This window comes from Lutjanus erythropterus, chromosome 13 (genome assembly GCF_056507025.1).
Source record: "Lutjanus erythropterus isolate fLutEry1 chromosome 13, fLutEry1.hap2, whole genome shotgun sequence".
In the NCBI taxonomy this organism is placed as follows: domain Eukaryota; kingdom Metazoa; phylum Chordata; class Actinopteri; order Lutjaniformes; family Lutjanidae; genus Lutjanus; species Lutjanus erythropterus.
Genome location: NC_139329.1, coordinates 29,338,075 through 29,353,502, shown reverse-complemented (window position 1 = coordinate 29,353,502; position 15,428 = coordinate 29,338,075). Strand labels below are relative to the sequence as shown.

The following is a 15,428-nucleotide window of genomic DNA, read 5'->3' as shown; positions in this document are numbered from 1 at the left end:
GGATATACTCTCCCTGTTTAACCCATTCTCATGCACAGCAGGTGCCTCTAACAGTGACAATCGCTCTGATCTTTAACATGTGAACTTAAGTAAAACTATCACTGCAGACAATTAAATAGACAACACTAACCTTATGTCTCTTTACATTCAATACCGTTCCCTAACCCAGTGGTCTTCCACAGTTTAGTTCATTAAGTTTAGCTGTAGTTTTCAGCTTGTACTAATTGTGCACAAATGTTGTATCTTAACTGCTGTACAAGTGGCTGAAAGTGGTGAAACATGGAACAGAGTAACTTAATTTACAAGTACAAAATGTATATACTGTTTTCAGTGGACACTTCTCTCCTTTCTTTTTATTTACTGTAAGTGATGTACATCTTACTGAAACAAGACACGTAATTTGTACCGTTTTGGAAACCTAGAACCGTGTAAAAAATGGTTTACATGCTCACTTTTCTGCTCTATTAAAAAAATGGACAATTTCTGACCTTTTAAAATCTTTTTCCACGTGATGTTGATTAAAAAACAGAGTTGGTGTAACTGTATAGTAAAGTTGGTTTAACTGTACAGTAGACAGAAAAACATGAGATGTTGATTGATCCTGGCTCAGGGATGCACTACTATGAGAACAATGTGAGGATGAGATGAGGACAGTTACAGAAAGTGGACTATCGTATTGCAAAGCTGTCACGGATATAATTTTCGTTCATCTTAAAATATCTAAAACCCAAAACCAGCACAATGGGCTGCCTGTGGTGGAATGTAATTACGTAAATTTACTGAAGTACTCTGGTATATATTTGAGGTTCTTGTACTTCACTTGAATATTTCCATTTTATGCTACTTTACACTTCTACTCCATGACATTGTGGATGCAAACATTCTACTTTTTGACAGCTTTAGTTACAAGTTACTTTGCAGATTTCGATGATTAAAGCTGGAGTGAGTGACACTGGAGAAAGATGGTTGATTGTTAAGTCTCATTCCCAGGCCGTGACATACATGTGTTTTGGGATTCAATTATCTTACCATGTGATTAGTCAGCAGAGACCCTGCTGTCTCTCCGTGTTGTCTTAATATCTCATTACTTTGCTGTGCTCAGGACCAACACTGAACATTGGTATTTGACGTCCTCCACTTAGAAACAGCTCAGACAAATCCTACCAATTCTCCCTTTAAGAATTATTGTGAAACTTTTGCCCAATAATGCAAAAAAAAAACTGCCTATGCCAGCTTCAATACAGCATACAAATCATCTAGTAAATGATTATATATTATTATGGGTTAAGATACCCAGCAGGATAATAGTTAGTAGCAGTTACAGTCCATTTTATTTGATTCTCAAATGAGACATTTTTCATTAGTATTCTTACTTTTGGTTCTTTAAGTATATTTTGATGCTAATACTTTCACATTTTTACTTTTTTTTAAACTTTAGTGCTACAACTTTTACTTAAATGAAAATTGGGATTATTAAATGTGGGATTGTATGAAGTACTTACCCATAGTCAGTGTATTACCTACAGTAGATGGTGGATCGACAGGCTCCCATCTGGGAGAAGCAGCAGGAGTACCTGTGTAGGAAGCTAAGCAACGTACTGCTGTGGACAGAGTCAGCAGCAAAACATATTTCAGATACCTAAACAAAAAAAAAAAAAGATCATTATCAGTGTGAGTGTACATTATATTTAGAATATTTTCACCATTTTACTGTAGTGTTAGACAGTCTTTTCTGACAGGAGACCTCTGGTATAAAAGCCAAATATCACTGTCTTCAAAGCCACCAGAGTACTTTGCCAAAATCAGTAATTTTACCTCACAGAACGCTGGTCCACCGCAGCCTCGACTGGTTAGTTAGTTTGTGTAATTGTGGGATTTTGATGAATCCAAATTAACACCTTCCCACACCGACGTCACGCAATAAGACGGACAAACTAACAGAACGAGGCAGCTGTAGACCAGCAACTCCTGCGTTCTGTGAATAAAATTAGTGTTTTTGCCAAAGGAGTCTGGTGGCTTTAGAGAACCCTTTATGGAACCCTGTACATTCTCACTTCAAAAAATCTAAACTATTACTTTAAGTAAAAGATATGAAAACCTCTTCCATCACTGCCTGCCTATACTGTGTTAAACTGCATCTTGGATGCAGTGAAATTCTGTACATGTCCAGATATTTGATTGTCAAATCCAAAAGGGAATTTAATTCTTTTAAGAAATACTGTAAGGACTCTAGGCTTCAATGGGGACGGACTCCTTTACACTCCAGCAAGTGTGCAGAATAAGACCATCACCACTCTGACAAACTGTGTCAAGTGAGTCCCCAAAGCGCTATGTGGATGAAGGGTATCGGTTCACAGAATAGCCTTACACAAGATTTCATGGTGGAAGCTGCTGCAAGGGGTGTAATTCAAGACTGAGACACACACACCCTCAAATGATGAAAGACAACTTGATAACAAAATAAAAGAGTAGCGCTTGAGACAGTCAACCCCATTTCAACTGGTCCTTCACTTAAATACAGTAAGAGAGAGGGGGTGTGGAACAAGGAGGAAAACATCCTCATTTTAAGTGAAACTGCTGTGATACCAAAAACTTGAAATACCTGAAAGACCCAAGATGGAAATCAAATCACAGGATCAACCTTTCATAGTTCATGACATGACAAGCGCTATCATGTGAAGAATGATGTGTTCCAGTGTGTGGGATGGGAGCATTGAGAGGAAACCTGATGCTTTTTGGCACCAGAGAACTTGCATTACTAACATGGGTAACTCAGAGGTTTGGTGTGAATCAGCATGTTTCTGTGCCCTTTTATGCAGCACCGTATAGAGATCGTCTTTCCCTTTGAAAGTCAGTATCAGAAAGTTGGTGAACGTATTCCTGGGTGCCACTGCCAACAGCAAAAATTTCATTTCCAAATTGCTCAGAAATACACCAAGGATTTCACATTTATTCCAAGAATTGTATTCTTTGTAGGTTGAAGAGACTTTGAACATACTTAAAGAAAAAAATTAGCACTTTTCATGTGGCTGTCCAGTCCATTGGTGGTAAATGGTATGTGCCAATACCTAGTAAGCAGTCAAATGAAGACTGGCCAAAAAACAGATGTTCTCAATCCTTTGTGACTGGTGTATGAGCAAGAGGGTAAAAGTTCAAGGCACAATGTTATGAGGAAGTACCATGTCCCAATTGCATTCATACTACATGCAACAGTGTGTACTCTGTAAGGTCAGCTGCAGTATGTACTAAAAGTAAAAAGAAAAGGTATGTGATTAAAAATGCAGGGTTAATGCTGCAAAATCTGTTGTTCTTCCTGCATCCAGTGTTGTCACAGTGATGTAGTTAGTGACAAGGAAGAACTACCGATTGTTTCAGCTTGGATTTATGGTCTCCACCTCTGGGTAGCCAGAGGGCATGCTAGACGAGTATTTTTGTCACCTAAAGTTATGTTCTGGCCACCAAAATAACAACTATAGGCCACGGTGGTGATAAGTGAGAACATGTGCATGGGCATCAGAATCATCACACACCCACTCCACTTTGGGTGACTCTTATTTGACAGGTGGTCAATAGAAATTTTGAGGTCTTTACCTGTTTCAATGCATAAAATAAGACAACTGTATCGCTGTTTGGCAATTAGGAGCCCAAAGCTTCTGGCCAGTCAGGTGAACAATAACGCTTTGTCTTTGTTGATCACTGATCATAGAAAAAAAACAAAATGGGAAAACCTGATATTCTTAATGAATCTACAGGTATTGTATTTCGGGCATCTGTCACTTTTATATCATTAAGCACTTAATTTATCTGTTTTTGCAGACTACTGGACCAAACTTCATTCTAAAACGAGGTGTTTTATCTTTTTTCACAGTAAAAACATTAGATGCACCATCCCTATGACTCTATTCTGATTCATTTTGATCTCCAGACACAATCGGCATGCGTCATTTACTCGGTAACATCATTTACTAACCTGTGATGAAGTGCTGGCCAGACACACTGAGGAATTTATGATTTCAGTTGACTACATTTACCATCAACACTGCCTGGACATCCACACGAAAAGCTTCCCTTTAAGACCATAATGTGACACTAAATATGTGAAACTCATGCTAGTAACAGTTGGAGTGCAGCAGGTTTCACTGCAGGCTTTACAGACTGCCAGACTTTAAACAGGTCCAAGTAAAATCATATTGTTACAATTAGCTGAGGACAGTGTCTGCAGAAACACTCCTGATATTAGATTAATCTGTAAGATCTTAAAATAGACCCATTTCACAGCAGGCATGTTGACTTGTAAGAAAAGGACAGGTGCTGCTAATATTAACAATGTTCTGTTCAGTGAACCACATAACAGCGAGCCAGCGTGTACAATACTCTCCTGAAACTTTTTCTATTGCACATCAAAATATCTTTTGTGGAAAAGGGCCTTTAACTTGTCTTGATGAGAACTTACATTTTGTTCCTGGGAAGTTGGGGGAGAGTTTCAAGTTGTCTTGTATCAGTGAGACTGTTTGCACCTGAGACCAATTAACAGGCACTGCCACAGAACAGACCTTTCTCACAGCAGCCATTTTGACAGGAAATAACAGGCTAAAACACAGGTGTTAGCAATGATACTAATTAAGGTTGCATCGTCTTCAGATCATATCTGGTGGTGCTGTTGTGCTCATTGGCTTACTGCAAATGCTCTGCTACACTGAAAGGCACCTTAGTATCATTTGGAGCTGCAGCGATTAACCGAATAATCAATTATTATACAAAATAATCTTGACAGTTAATCGGTTAAGAAAAGAACTCTCTATAACAGTAATTTAAATATCTTTGGTTTGTCTTCAAAACAGGACATTTGAGGACGTCATCTTGGGGTTTAGGAAACAGTGATCAACTATTAATCGAGAACATAGTCGACTGAGTAATCTATTATGGAAATAATAATTATTTGCAGCCCTAGTATCGTTAATAACAGCTATGCTTACCCTGTTATTTCATTTTAATATGGCTGATGAGGAAGTCTACACAGCCTCATATGCACAGATGATTTTGACAGACTTCCACAAAGATAAACAAGTTTTGTTTTTGTCTTTGGCAGTTGATGTAACATCTTTACCTTATTTTACCTCTTCATTTGATAAATTATCCTTTTCTTTTACTTGTCTCCCATTTTTATTTAATATTTTTTTTACTTCTATTGTTTGAAATGAAGCTTAAAGTAAATAAATGAGAAACATGCTGTAAAATGGGAATTAAATGCTCAAGGATGAAAGATCAAAGAGCCAGAAGAGGTTTATGGTCTACACGTCTATAACAAATGTAAACAATCACTTTCAGCTTCTTTTTTTTTAAATTCATGTTATCATTATCGTACCTTCACATTAAGACTCAGATATGAGCGGACCATACATACCTACCTTTATGAATGCTTTCACATACACTCAGACTATCATAAAGAGCTATCGTGGGAGTCTCACACTCCTGGGTCCTCTGCAGGAGCTGGAGGGCCATCTGGTCCCCACAGGCCAGCGCCGCATCCTCCTCCAGTCAGGCCAGAACTGATCTGGCACTCCACTCCTACTCTCCACACGTGTGTGTGTGTGGTCCAGATTGGATGACGGCAATGATGACACAGTCATTCCTGTGGGTGGCTTGTTTTTCCAAGGTTGCAGCACTCCCACCCCACCCGTGGACAGATCTGAGGGAGATGCTGAGTGGGCTTGCAGTGAGATACTCATCTCTTGTACTGGAGAGGTGACGACTGCTGGGACCGCAGCCCTTAAGCCTCCTTTCAAAGGAGGATTAAATAAAAACAAACTATTTTTATATAATTTTTTGACATAAGCCTTTTCCTGCTTTTCAAATAGGGCTGCAACTTAAAATTATTTTCATTGTTTTTTTCTGCAATTTTCACTTCCTCAATGACTCTTTGGGCTTTTTTTTGTGTCTAACAGTTTCAAAACAAAGATATTAAATTTACTATAATGTAAGACGAGGAAAAGCTCAGATTTCCTGGCAATTTTATAATCATTTCAGTCCTACTCATTTATGATTTTCTAATCAACTGATCATTTAGTATATAGAACAACAGTGTGAAAATGTGGAAAATGACCTTCACAATTTCTGAGAGCCCAAGATGGCGTTTTCAGACGGCTTGTTTTGTTCCAAAATCTAATGATCACCAAATGCGCAATTACAGCTGCAGTGATCAGTTGATTAACTGATCCAAAAAAAAAAAATGTTTGGCAGCTGCTTTCGACTGATTAATTGTTCATTTTTTCAAGAAAAAAGGAGAACATCTGATATTTACAGATGCTTCAATGTGAGAAATTGCTGCTTTTCTTGGTCCTACATTATAGTTACTTGAATATTTGGGGATTTCTGACTGTTGGTTGGCCAAAATAAGACACTTAATGACCAAATAACCTCATCCTCTAGGACAATTTGATGGACATTTTTCACTGTTTTCTTATGTTTTACAGACCCATAATGTAGTTAGCAGATTAATAAATAATGAATTTAGTTGAAGCCTTGCTCAAAATCATATTTGAGAAGGTGAAACCAGCCAATGTTTGGCATTTTTAAAATTGTTGGAAAATAATTTTCTGACCATCAACTCCTCAGTTAATTGCAGAGGCAGCGTATAGAGCTGCACCAATTAGACAATAAATCAATAAGACAACTGAAAGAAAATCATTTGCTAATTGACTGATTGATAATCAATTTACTGTGTCATGTTTCAAGCAAAAATGTCAAACATTTGCTGGCTCCAGCTTCTTGAATGTGAGGATTTGCTGCTTTTTTGGTCAGTTATGATAGTCAATGAAATGTCTTTGGGTTGTGAACTGCTGGTTGGACAAAAGAAGCAATATGAAGATGCTGATTTTTTGGACATTTTATAAAAAGAAAAACAATTGATCACCAACTATTTTAATAACCAATTTATCGGTCTGAGTAATTTAAGCTAAAGAAATGTCAAAATTCTCTGATTCCAGCTTCTTAATTGTGAAAATGTTTGGCTTTCTTTATCCATCTCTGACAGTAAACTGAATATCTTTTGTTTGTGGACAAAACAAGACATTTGTGGATGGTGTCTTGGGCTTTGGGAAATATTGATGGACATTTTTCACCATTCTGTGACATTTTATAAACCAAACGAAAATATGATTAATCGAGAAAATGGACAGACTGAAGCCATATTTTATAGATTAGATAACTGATCTGTAAAATAATGGTCAGTTGCAGCCGTAAGCATGTGTGAAGGTATTTGTTGGACAAGGGTGCGGCTGCTTCAATGGTGCAGCTGTGATCCTCATCTAAGCGGGCAGCCTTTCCACAGGGGGCTCTAATTTACTGCTTTAGGGCTTCGGCTGCCTGAAGTATGATTTATCTGCGGCCCGGCTCAAATGAGAGCTTTGACACAAGATGGATGAGGAGGACACAGGCTGCCTCTGCGCTGCTCACTGGTCCATAGGCTGCCTCTCTTTACAGCCTGGATATGATAAATGATGTTTGGTTTTTACCCTGGAGGCTGGATTACTTGTATTTCTTGCATGAAACAGACATTTATTTGAATGTATATCTAAGGCAGACCTGTAGGACTGCTACTCAACAGGCTTGAAAATGTCTACAAGTCTCCTGCGTGGTTTGTTTACTAGTCTGCTTCTTCTTTTCAAAGGAACTCCTACTTTTCAACCTACGTGTGCCTCTACAATGAGTGGCTGGAGCAGAATTTATTGTTTAATATCAGCACAGATGCTGGTGGGCAGAGCTGAAGCCCAAGATGAACATAACTCTGCCTAACACACTATCAAGTGTGAACTCATAAATATTTCATGAGTCTTCTTGGAAGGTCAAACGCAGGATTCAATCTTCAGTCAGTCAGTCATGTCAGTCAGTCAGTCGTTGAGTGAGCAGCAGCGGCGGCGTGCTATCATCTGGCCTGTGTGGGGGTCTGAACACAAGACTGCAGCCCCTGCACGCTTTCATCGACCCAGGCTGCCTGGCCCCTGCAGCCAATCAAAGCTCATTACCCATTCCGGTCCCCACCCCCATCACGAGACCCCTGACTGCCCATACTAATGTGATACAGAGCAGCCAGATGCTGTTGGGCAGCAGAGGGAGGATTTCAAAGGTTAACTCACATCAGCGCTGCACTCCCAGTCCAGACCTCAGTAGTGAGGACACCACTGCTGAAACGCCACGGGGGGGGGGGGGGGGGGGGGGGGGGGGTTAGGTCATGTGGTGCGCCTGTCTGTGCATTCCATAGAGTTCAAGCACTGAGGCACACACCACCCAGATTTAGCATAATAATCAGATTATTAGGTGAACATTGCCAGCAGCAGCAGCAGCAGCAGCAGCAGTACAGCGCTGCACAGATTTGGGTCTGCCCTGCATAGATAGATGGGGCGTTTAGGTGCAGTAGGAGCTCGCGCTATCTGCTCCTGTGTCTGATGGTATGCAGCATTATCAACAAAGGACGTCGGGGAGAGCCATTAAAGCCAGCTTGTGTGGATCAGAGCAGATGTATTGTAGGATACCTCTGTGGGCAGCAGGAGCCACGTCACTCCTCTGCTCATAGCAACAGTACTGTTGACCTACATGCTTTCTACACAGCCCACTCCGCCTGAGGTGCTGGAAAACTATGCATATCCAGAGCAGATATATCGACTTCTTCGTGCATTTTAAAATGTGCATACAAATTATACAAACTTGCATATCGGATTTCCATCCAATGCATGCAAGCTTCCCCCTCCATCCTGCAGGAAAAAAAGAGACATCATGGCACCGATTTAACAAATGCACGTCAATCTCGCATGTGTAAAATTAAAACTGCATACAACAAAGTGCTTTTTCACCCACAACCATTCACTATTTTATTGGATGAAACATGATACAGGTCTCAAAAAGGCTTCAGCGCAAAATGCAACAATGCAACCACAAGCAATTTACCGTTTAAAAGCAGTAAATTACAGCTTCGCGCATAAAACAGCAGCTATGTTACCTTAGCGGTGTGCGTTTACCTGTTAAAACCGTCTAACAGCGTTGAGAGCAGGGCTTTTTTTTTCTCCTCGGCTGAAGTGGAGGCACCAGCACTAGCAAGGCAGTAGCTTGCGCAGTCATCTCCATAGCGGGCAGTGTCACAACCCAACCAACAGCACAAACTACTACCTCAGCCAGTACGTGGTCACAATGCGAGAAGAAAAGCGAGGACATTCAAGGAAAAAAAAAAAAGGCTACAAAATCTGGTAAAAACGCGCAGCCTCGACTGGCCCGCAGCAACATTCCCATGCAGCCGGAGATGGTCCGTCCTCTCCCGCTTCGCTCCTCTTCTGTGCAGACTTGAAATAAGAGGGAAACCCCGCCCAAGCAGACCTGCTCCCTCCGCTCTCCTCCTCCTCCTCCTCCTCCCCCTCCTGCTGCTGCTGCTGCTTCTTCTTCCTCCTTTTCTTCGCTGCTATAACCACAAAACGGTCCTTTCCCCTCATATGACCTACTGGGTGCTCCAAAAACTCGGGCTCGGGGACCTCCAGGGGACATTGAGCAGGAGCCGAGGGGTCCCTGCAGCGTGCAGGGGGGCGGCTCACCGTGTGATTTGGTGTGTAGGCAGCTGAGCACGACGATCTGAAGTGTAAAGAGGTGTTTTCTATTCCTGAGGTTTCCCTGTTGTCACTATAACTCCACCTACTGTACAGTATTGACACCCAGTGCTGTAGTACAAGTGCAAAAGAGCCAGACTAAATTTAAACACCTCTGCCTGAAGATTTTCTCTTTAAAATGTCCCTCAATTTCAAAGTGAGATAAAACATTAACAGCAGAAAATAAAAATGAATATATGTGATACTGCTGTAATACCACACCTTAATATTGATACACCTATTGTTATAAGATGGTATGTTTTCATTAGCAATTAAAGTGTGGGCCACATTACAACATGATAATCTTATTGTGAAATATTTAAATTTAAATTAAATGCACAATATGTAAATTTTGCCACTATGGAGCTCGCTCATATTAAAATCTGACAATCTATCTGACTGAAATCTGGCTGAAATCATGTTCATAGATGAGGTAATGTAGCCTATTAAAGATTTATTCACGTTACCTAACTAAATCCTTCATTTTGACAGTATCTGACATATCCTGTGTTTTCCAGGAAGTTATAGCAGCTAGCAGGAAACACAATGTTACCCTTAAATTACAAATTTCTTTGAGTTTGGTCATTATTGGAAACATTTGGTAGGTCGAGCATTTTTAGACATTTCAATGCAGCATGTTACATATTATTACTTTAAGTAAAATTCTACATCATTACAGCCAATATAATTGCAGTATAATTTAAATATCTTTCCCTGTGATTCATCCCAGCATATTTAAACTGATTCCTTTCTCAGTGGCAAACTCATTAATTCTTGTTCGGCAGGCTGCACATTTTCCACAAAGGGAATTATTTAGTTATTATCAGTAACTACAGTTCTAGGTAAACAGAGTAGCTGCTGCAATGTGGCACCAAAACGTTTGCGCCACCTGCAGGCAATGTGTGTTATAGCTTAATTTCCCGCCCCTTTTCTTAAAGCTGCGGGTTTGTTCTGTGCGACTTTGAGGCTTAATTTTTGAGAGAGTGAGTGAATCTACTAGATCTTTATTCAAATGTTGGGGACCCTGGACACACACTGTATAAAAAAATCCTAAGAAAAACGAAAGAAATGTTGTTGATGATTGTCATATTCTTTCAAAATGCATTTACTTGTGGTATATTGAGGATCCTGACATGCATTATAACTGAGCACACTCACAGCACAGAGCTGATTGTAGAATTGTCCCATTTATTTTATACAGACAAGTACATCCCTTCTCAGATGGCTGGCTAAAGATGACATGGAATGTTACAGTAAGATTTGTTTTCTTGCATAAAATCCTCACTGTTGAAAATGTTGCAAAAGTCTAAGTGTTCGTTTTTAAGATCAATAAAGCCCCAGTTTTTGCATTTTTTTTCTTAATTACATCATCAACACTATCACCACACACTGTACATCGACTCGGCCTCATCAGGAGAATAAAACAAACTAAACCCAGAGGCAACACTGCAATTTTTTTTTTTTTAAATCTCTGTAGTTTAACACAAGAGTGCAGCCAGTCTGTATGAGAATGGAAGGGGCAGAGAGGCGTAATCAGCTCACATGAGAAGCATACGATGAAGCGTATGAAGGTCGGGGTCATCGGCGTGGCCTGAGCGGGCCTCAGATCTCTGTTCACCGTGGGTTGCTTCATGGGACTCACGTGGAGTTCATGTCCGTGCACTTGTAAAGCACGTGGGTCGAGAAGACACATTCAAGATTTCTTCATTATAAAAAACAAAGAGCCGAGAGCGAGCCTGGTCAGGACTCTCCGTTCTGGACTCTGGAGACGGGTGGCTGCATAAAGTCTTTAAAGGGCCCCAGGGCCTCCTTCAGGGCTGAGCTCACCTCAGACGACGAGCATGTAATGCACTCTACCAGCGTGGGGTACAGGGCGATCACTTGAGCCCATGTGTTGCCATCCACTGCAGGCGATTAACAAAAGAATTGCAGAACATGAGGGAAAAATACAGAGGAGGAGGGATGGGGATGGGAGGGAGAGGAAGAGGAGAATATGAATTGTGATAAGAGGCAATCAAAGAAATCATTTCCTAGATTAAATTCCCACAGGAATATGGAAATGAGTTTTGTAATGTAAACATCTTGAAGGGCACTTCAAAAATGTAATTTAGTCTCATTTCAGTCTATTGCAGAAAAAAAAAAATCTTGTAATTGACCTTGGTGAAAACATAAACAGTTCTACCCAGATTGGAGATAAAACTCATTTGAAAAATGGTCCCAGCTGTACTCTGACACATTTATCTCAAAGGAAGATGATAGATATGGTGGCAATAATAAGTATTTTTTCATTGTGTTTCCAGGATCTATCTAATCCTTGACACAGTTTGATACTCACCATTTTCTGGCTGTGTCTTTTTAAGAGAGTCCATCAAAGTGCTGATCGCTTTCAAGACAAAGATAATCTCTGTCACTTGTTGCCTAAAATGAAAAAGATCAAAGATTTTCATTAGCTGCAAAGACCAAACCTGTGGATGTTACGGTTCGAGGAGAGAGGGCGAGTGTCAACATCTAATTAAGATCTCAGATCTTTTCTGATGAGAGCTGTTGGATGCACCCATAGATGTTGAATGATGAACTTGTCTGTGACAGAATAAGAGACAATAGCGTGCTGCAGGGATGAGAAATTTTTGAAGGTCAACCTGGAAATTTGTATCGTCTTGGTTCCCTCCTCAAACAGCCAGTGGGATTTTTTCCATTGGATTTTTGGATTAGTGCAGAAAATAAGCTCTGTGGCACACAACTTTAATGATGCTTGCAGTAAGATAATCTTCACAAATTAACACCATGTTTAGGACGTTGGAAGCATGAATGCAGTCGTCATAAGCAGAAAGCCAACGTTAGGCTATAAAAGAACTACAACATGGTCGCATGACTCAACCATACCACCACTAAGTGACTAGTGTTCGACATGATGATGATTAATATCCCCAACAACCTCTGCAGTCCCATTTAACCACTTGTTAGCAACCGCCTTTTTTAAGACACATAAACGCTTCCAAATTCACCAGTGGGGTATTTACTGACATATTTTATGTCATAGAACAAAGCGTGAAAATCTCTTTGGCTTGTGTTAACCACAGACCTTATTTCAGGCAATTAACAAAAAAAACCATTGAAAAAACCTCACTGACTTAGAGACGAGGGAACTGGGAGTGCAAAAATGCTAACTCATGTTTCTGGACTCTTTCCTGCACCACTTTATTAGAGAACAAGCCAACACAGAAAGAAATGAACTAAGTTTGTGGAAAAAAGGTTACTGAACATCTTTCAAAGGTTTACTTTGCATTGATTATATAGCAACTAGCAAAATTTATTACACTGAGTCTACAATAATACAAGATATTAGTTCTGATAAGCAGACAAAAATGTTTGGTGATCAAGATTAAGGATGTATTTAATCACTATGACTAGATGTACATAGGGCTGAACAATTAATCACAATTTTATTATTATGTGGCCTGCAATATTCAAAAAGTAAAATTTAATACTGTCGTGCTGCAGAGATGTCCTGGCCTACACATCATTTTCTACAGACTTAAGAAAACATCTTTTTTTTGGGGACAGATCTCCAAAGAAATACCAAATGCAATAAAAATGAGAATAATGAAAAATTATAATTCCCTCTAATACCACAAATCATATCACAATTACAGTATTAGTCAAAAATAATAAATGCTAAGTCAATTCTAAATCTATGAAATGCCCCATAGATTTAGCATTTCACTCACATACTGCAACACTGCCAGACTCACAACGGACAAATAAAAACAGGATCAGATGTCACCTTTTTAATTCTTCCTTGTCAAAAACCCATTACTACATTACCCACAATGCATCTAGACCACTAAACAGTGCAGTTGGAAGATTTGAATGTGTTATGCTAGTAGCGGCTAATGTAGCCTCGAGCTGCTGGTGACAGACACCATTTGATAAGATTTCATGCAGCTTCCTCTGGAGCCACAAAGGCTTTATTCAACTTTTTTCACACACACAGCAGAACTAAAGACCTGTAAACAAAAATGCTTTGATGTGTCAAATTGGCGGAGTTCCCCTTAAAGTAAAACACATTTTTATAATGTTACCATTTCTTTATTTTCTTATATTAGATACTGCACTCTCAAAGGTCTGCTGTTTTTTTTTTACATGCTTTAATAATGTGATTTCTCCTTTTGATTCATATATGTTCTATTTAACATACATGAGTTTTTAAAATGTTTGTCTAAATTAGTAACCTTGCATTTGCTATTCATGTGTATATTCTAATTATCCTTTGTTTCTGAACTCCCCCCCACCATCTCATTGCCATTTTCTGTACTAATGGTGCAATTTGCCCTTGGGCATCATTTCACTTCCATCATTTCGTTGTAAAAAAAAAAAAAAACACATATTGCAGAATGAAGTGCAACACCCCATCATAAAATGTGGTGTCAGTGTGTAAAACTGGATATGTGCAGTGGTTTTGTGTTGTTTACAAAAGAGAAAAGGAACAAATGACGGGGACATTGCGTTGCTAAATGTCTCAGTGGTAGAATCATGTCACTGACAAACACCAGTGTTTGGAGCTGAATTCCTGATGCGGACTTCTGTCCACAGACATGCGAAAAAAACAGACAGTGGGGTGTACCTGGGCAGGGGGCAGCGGCCACTCAATCTCTCGTCCTCGACATAGCGTCTGAGAACATCCTGGGATCTCTTAAGGAGCACGGAGAGCGCCATGCGAGAGATGTAGCCCTCCTGTGGGGTCGAAACCTTGTTGCTGAAGGAAAACTGCAGCAGTGTCTCGAAACACACCTTAGAAAACTCCTCCCTCATCCGCACATCGATCTCTGCCTCTGCAAACAGAAAACCGTTCACTTATTAGATTATTTCACTGACGCCGCTCTCCAGAGTGATTTACAGACAGGGATTTACTGTCTTGCCCAACATATGAAGAGTTTGACGGGAGCCATTGTTGAGGGGGTTTTTGCAACGAACCACGGACTTAATGGTTCCAGTATGATTCCAGCACTTGGCCACTCTGTTGTCCCGTAAGTGTCAGAAACGCAAGTAAACAACACAGCTGAGCTGATGTCAAATTATTTTAGCTGCAAAAGTGACATCTTACCTGTGAATGAGGGAGACTGTGAGTGAATGGAGCCTCTATTGAGCATAGCCATGATCTGACCAACAAAGTCTTTGGGGATGAAATTGGCAAACGGTAAAATCTCTGAGCTGATCAGCTGGACCACCTAAAAAGAAGAGGACACAATGCAGATGTGGGCTACCTCACAAAATCATGTTGGCGCACTGGATGGCAGGAGCAAATATTTACCTCAACATCAATGGCTTCATTCTTCTGAAACTCCTGGATGGACAGGTTATCTGGAGGTGTGCTGCAAAAAGAAAACCACCAAAACAATGAGCTTAGTGTTCAGAACTTCCAAATTGTGTGCATGTAACTTTAAAATGGTCTAAATCTGTACCTTTTGGTAAAAAGAAAGTCTTCAAAGGCATTGGCCAGCTCTGGCCACATTGTGTCAAACTTTCCAGATGAGGCATGCTGGCGTGCAACCGGCAATCCTATAGACAGCACCTTGAGCAGAGACGAAACGGCGAGCTTCCAGGTGCTCTCTGATGGACAGGCATACTTCAAACCCAAGGGCATTCTTAAAGTCTTGAGAGTGATGGGGAAAAGAAAGGAAGAAACAGTGAATAAATAGATCACGAGAAAGAAAAACACAGAGAAAGACTTCAAGATAAAAGTCATTAAACTAACTGGAGTACCCCGTAAGGCTTTTAACTTCTTCTCTTTTATGCTGA

At 40.1% G+C, this 15,428-nt stretch overlaps 1 protein-coding gene across 2 annotated transcripts in view; it reads right to left on the bottom strand.

Annotated features, from left to right (window-relative positions):
• Positions 1-10,797: 10,797 nt before the first annotated feature.
• The window catches only part of mon2 (MON2 homolog, regulator of endosome-to-Golgi trafficking), a 51,943-nt gene continuing 47,312 nt past the window's right edge, over positions 10,798-15,428 (bottom strand). For both annotated transcript variants that reach the window (XM_084733411.1, XM_084733412.1), the window contains 6 exons: positions 15,092-15,282; positions 14,941-15,001; positions 14,734-14,857; positions 14,254-14,461; positions 11,965-12,047; positions 10,798-11,533 (listed from right to left, as the gene is read on the bottom strand). In XM_084733411.1, the coding sequence (XP_084589537.1) occupies positions 11,370-11,533; positions 11,965-12,047; positions 14,254-14,461; positions 14,734-14,857; positions 14,941-15,001; positions 15,092-15,282 (831 nt within the window). In that variant the 3' untranslated portion in view covers positions 10,798-11,369. The remainder of the gene's footprint in view (positions 11,534-11,964; positions 12,048-14,253; positions 14,462-14,733; positions 14,858-14,940; positions 15,002-15,091; positions 15,283-15,428) is intronic.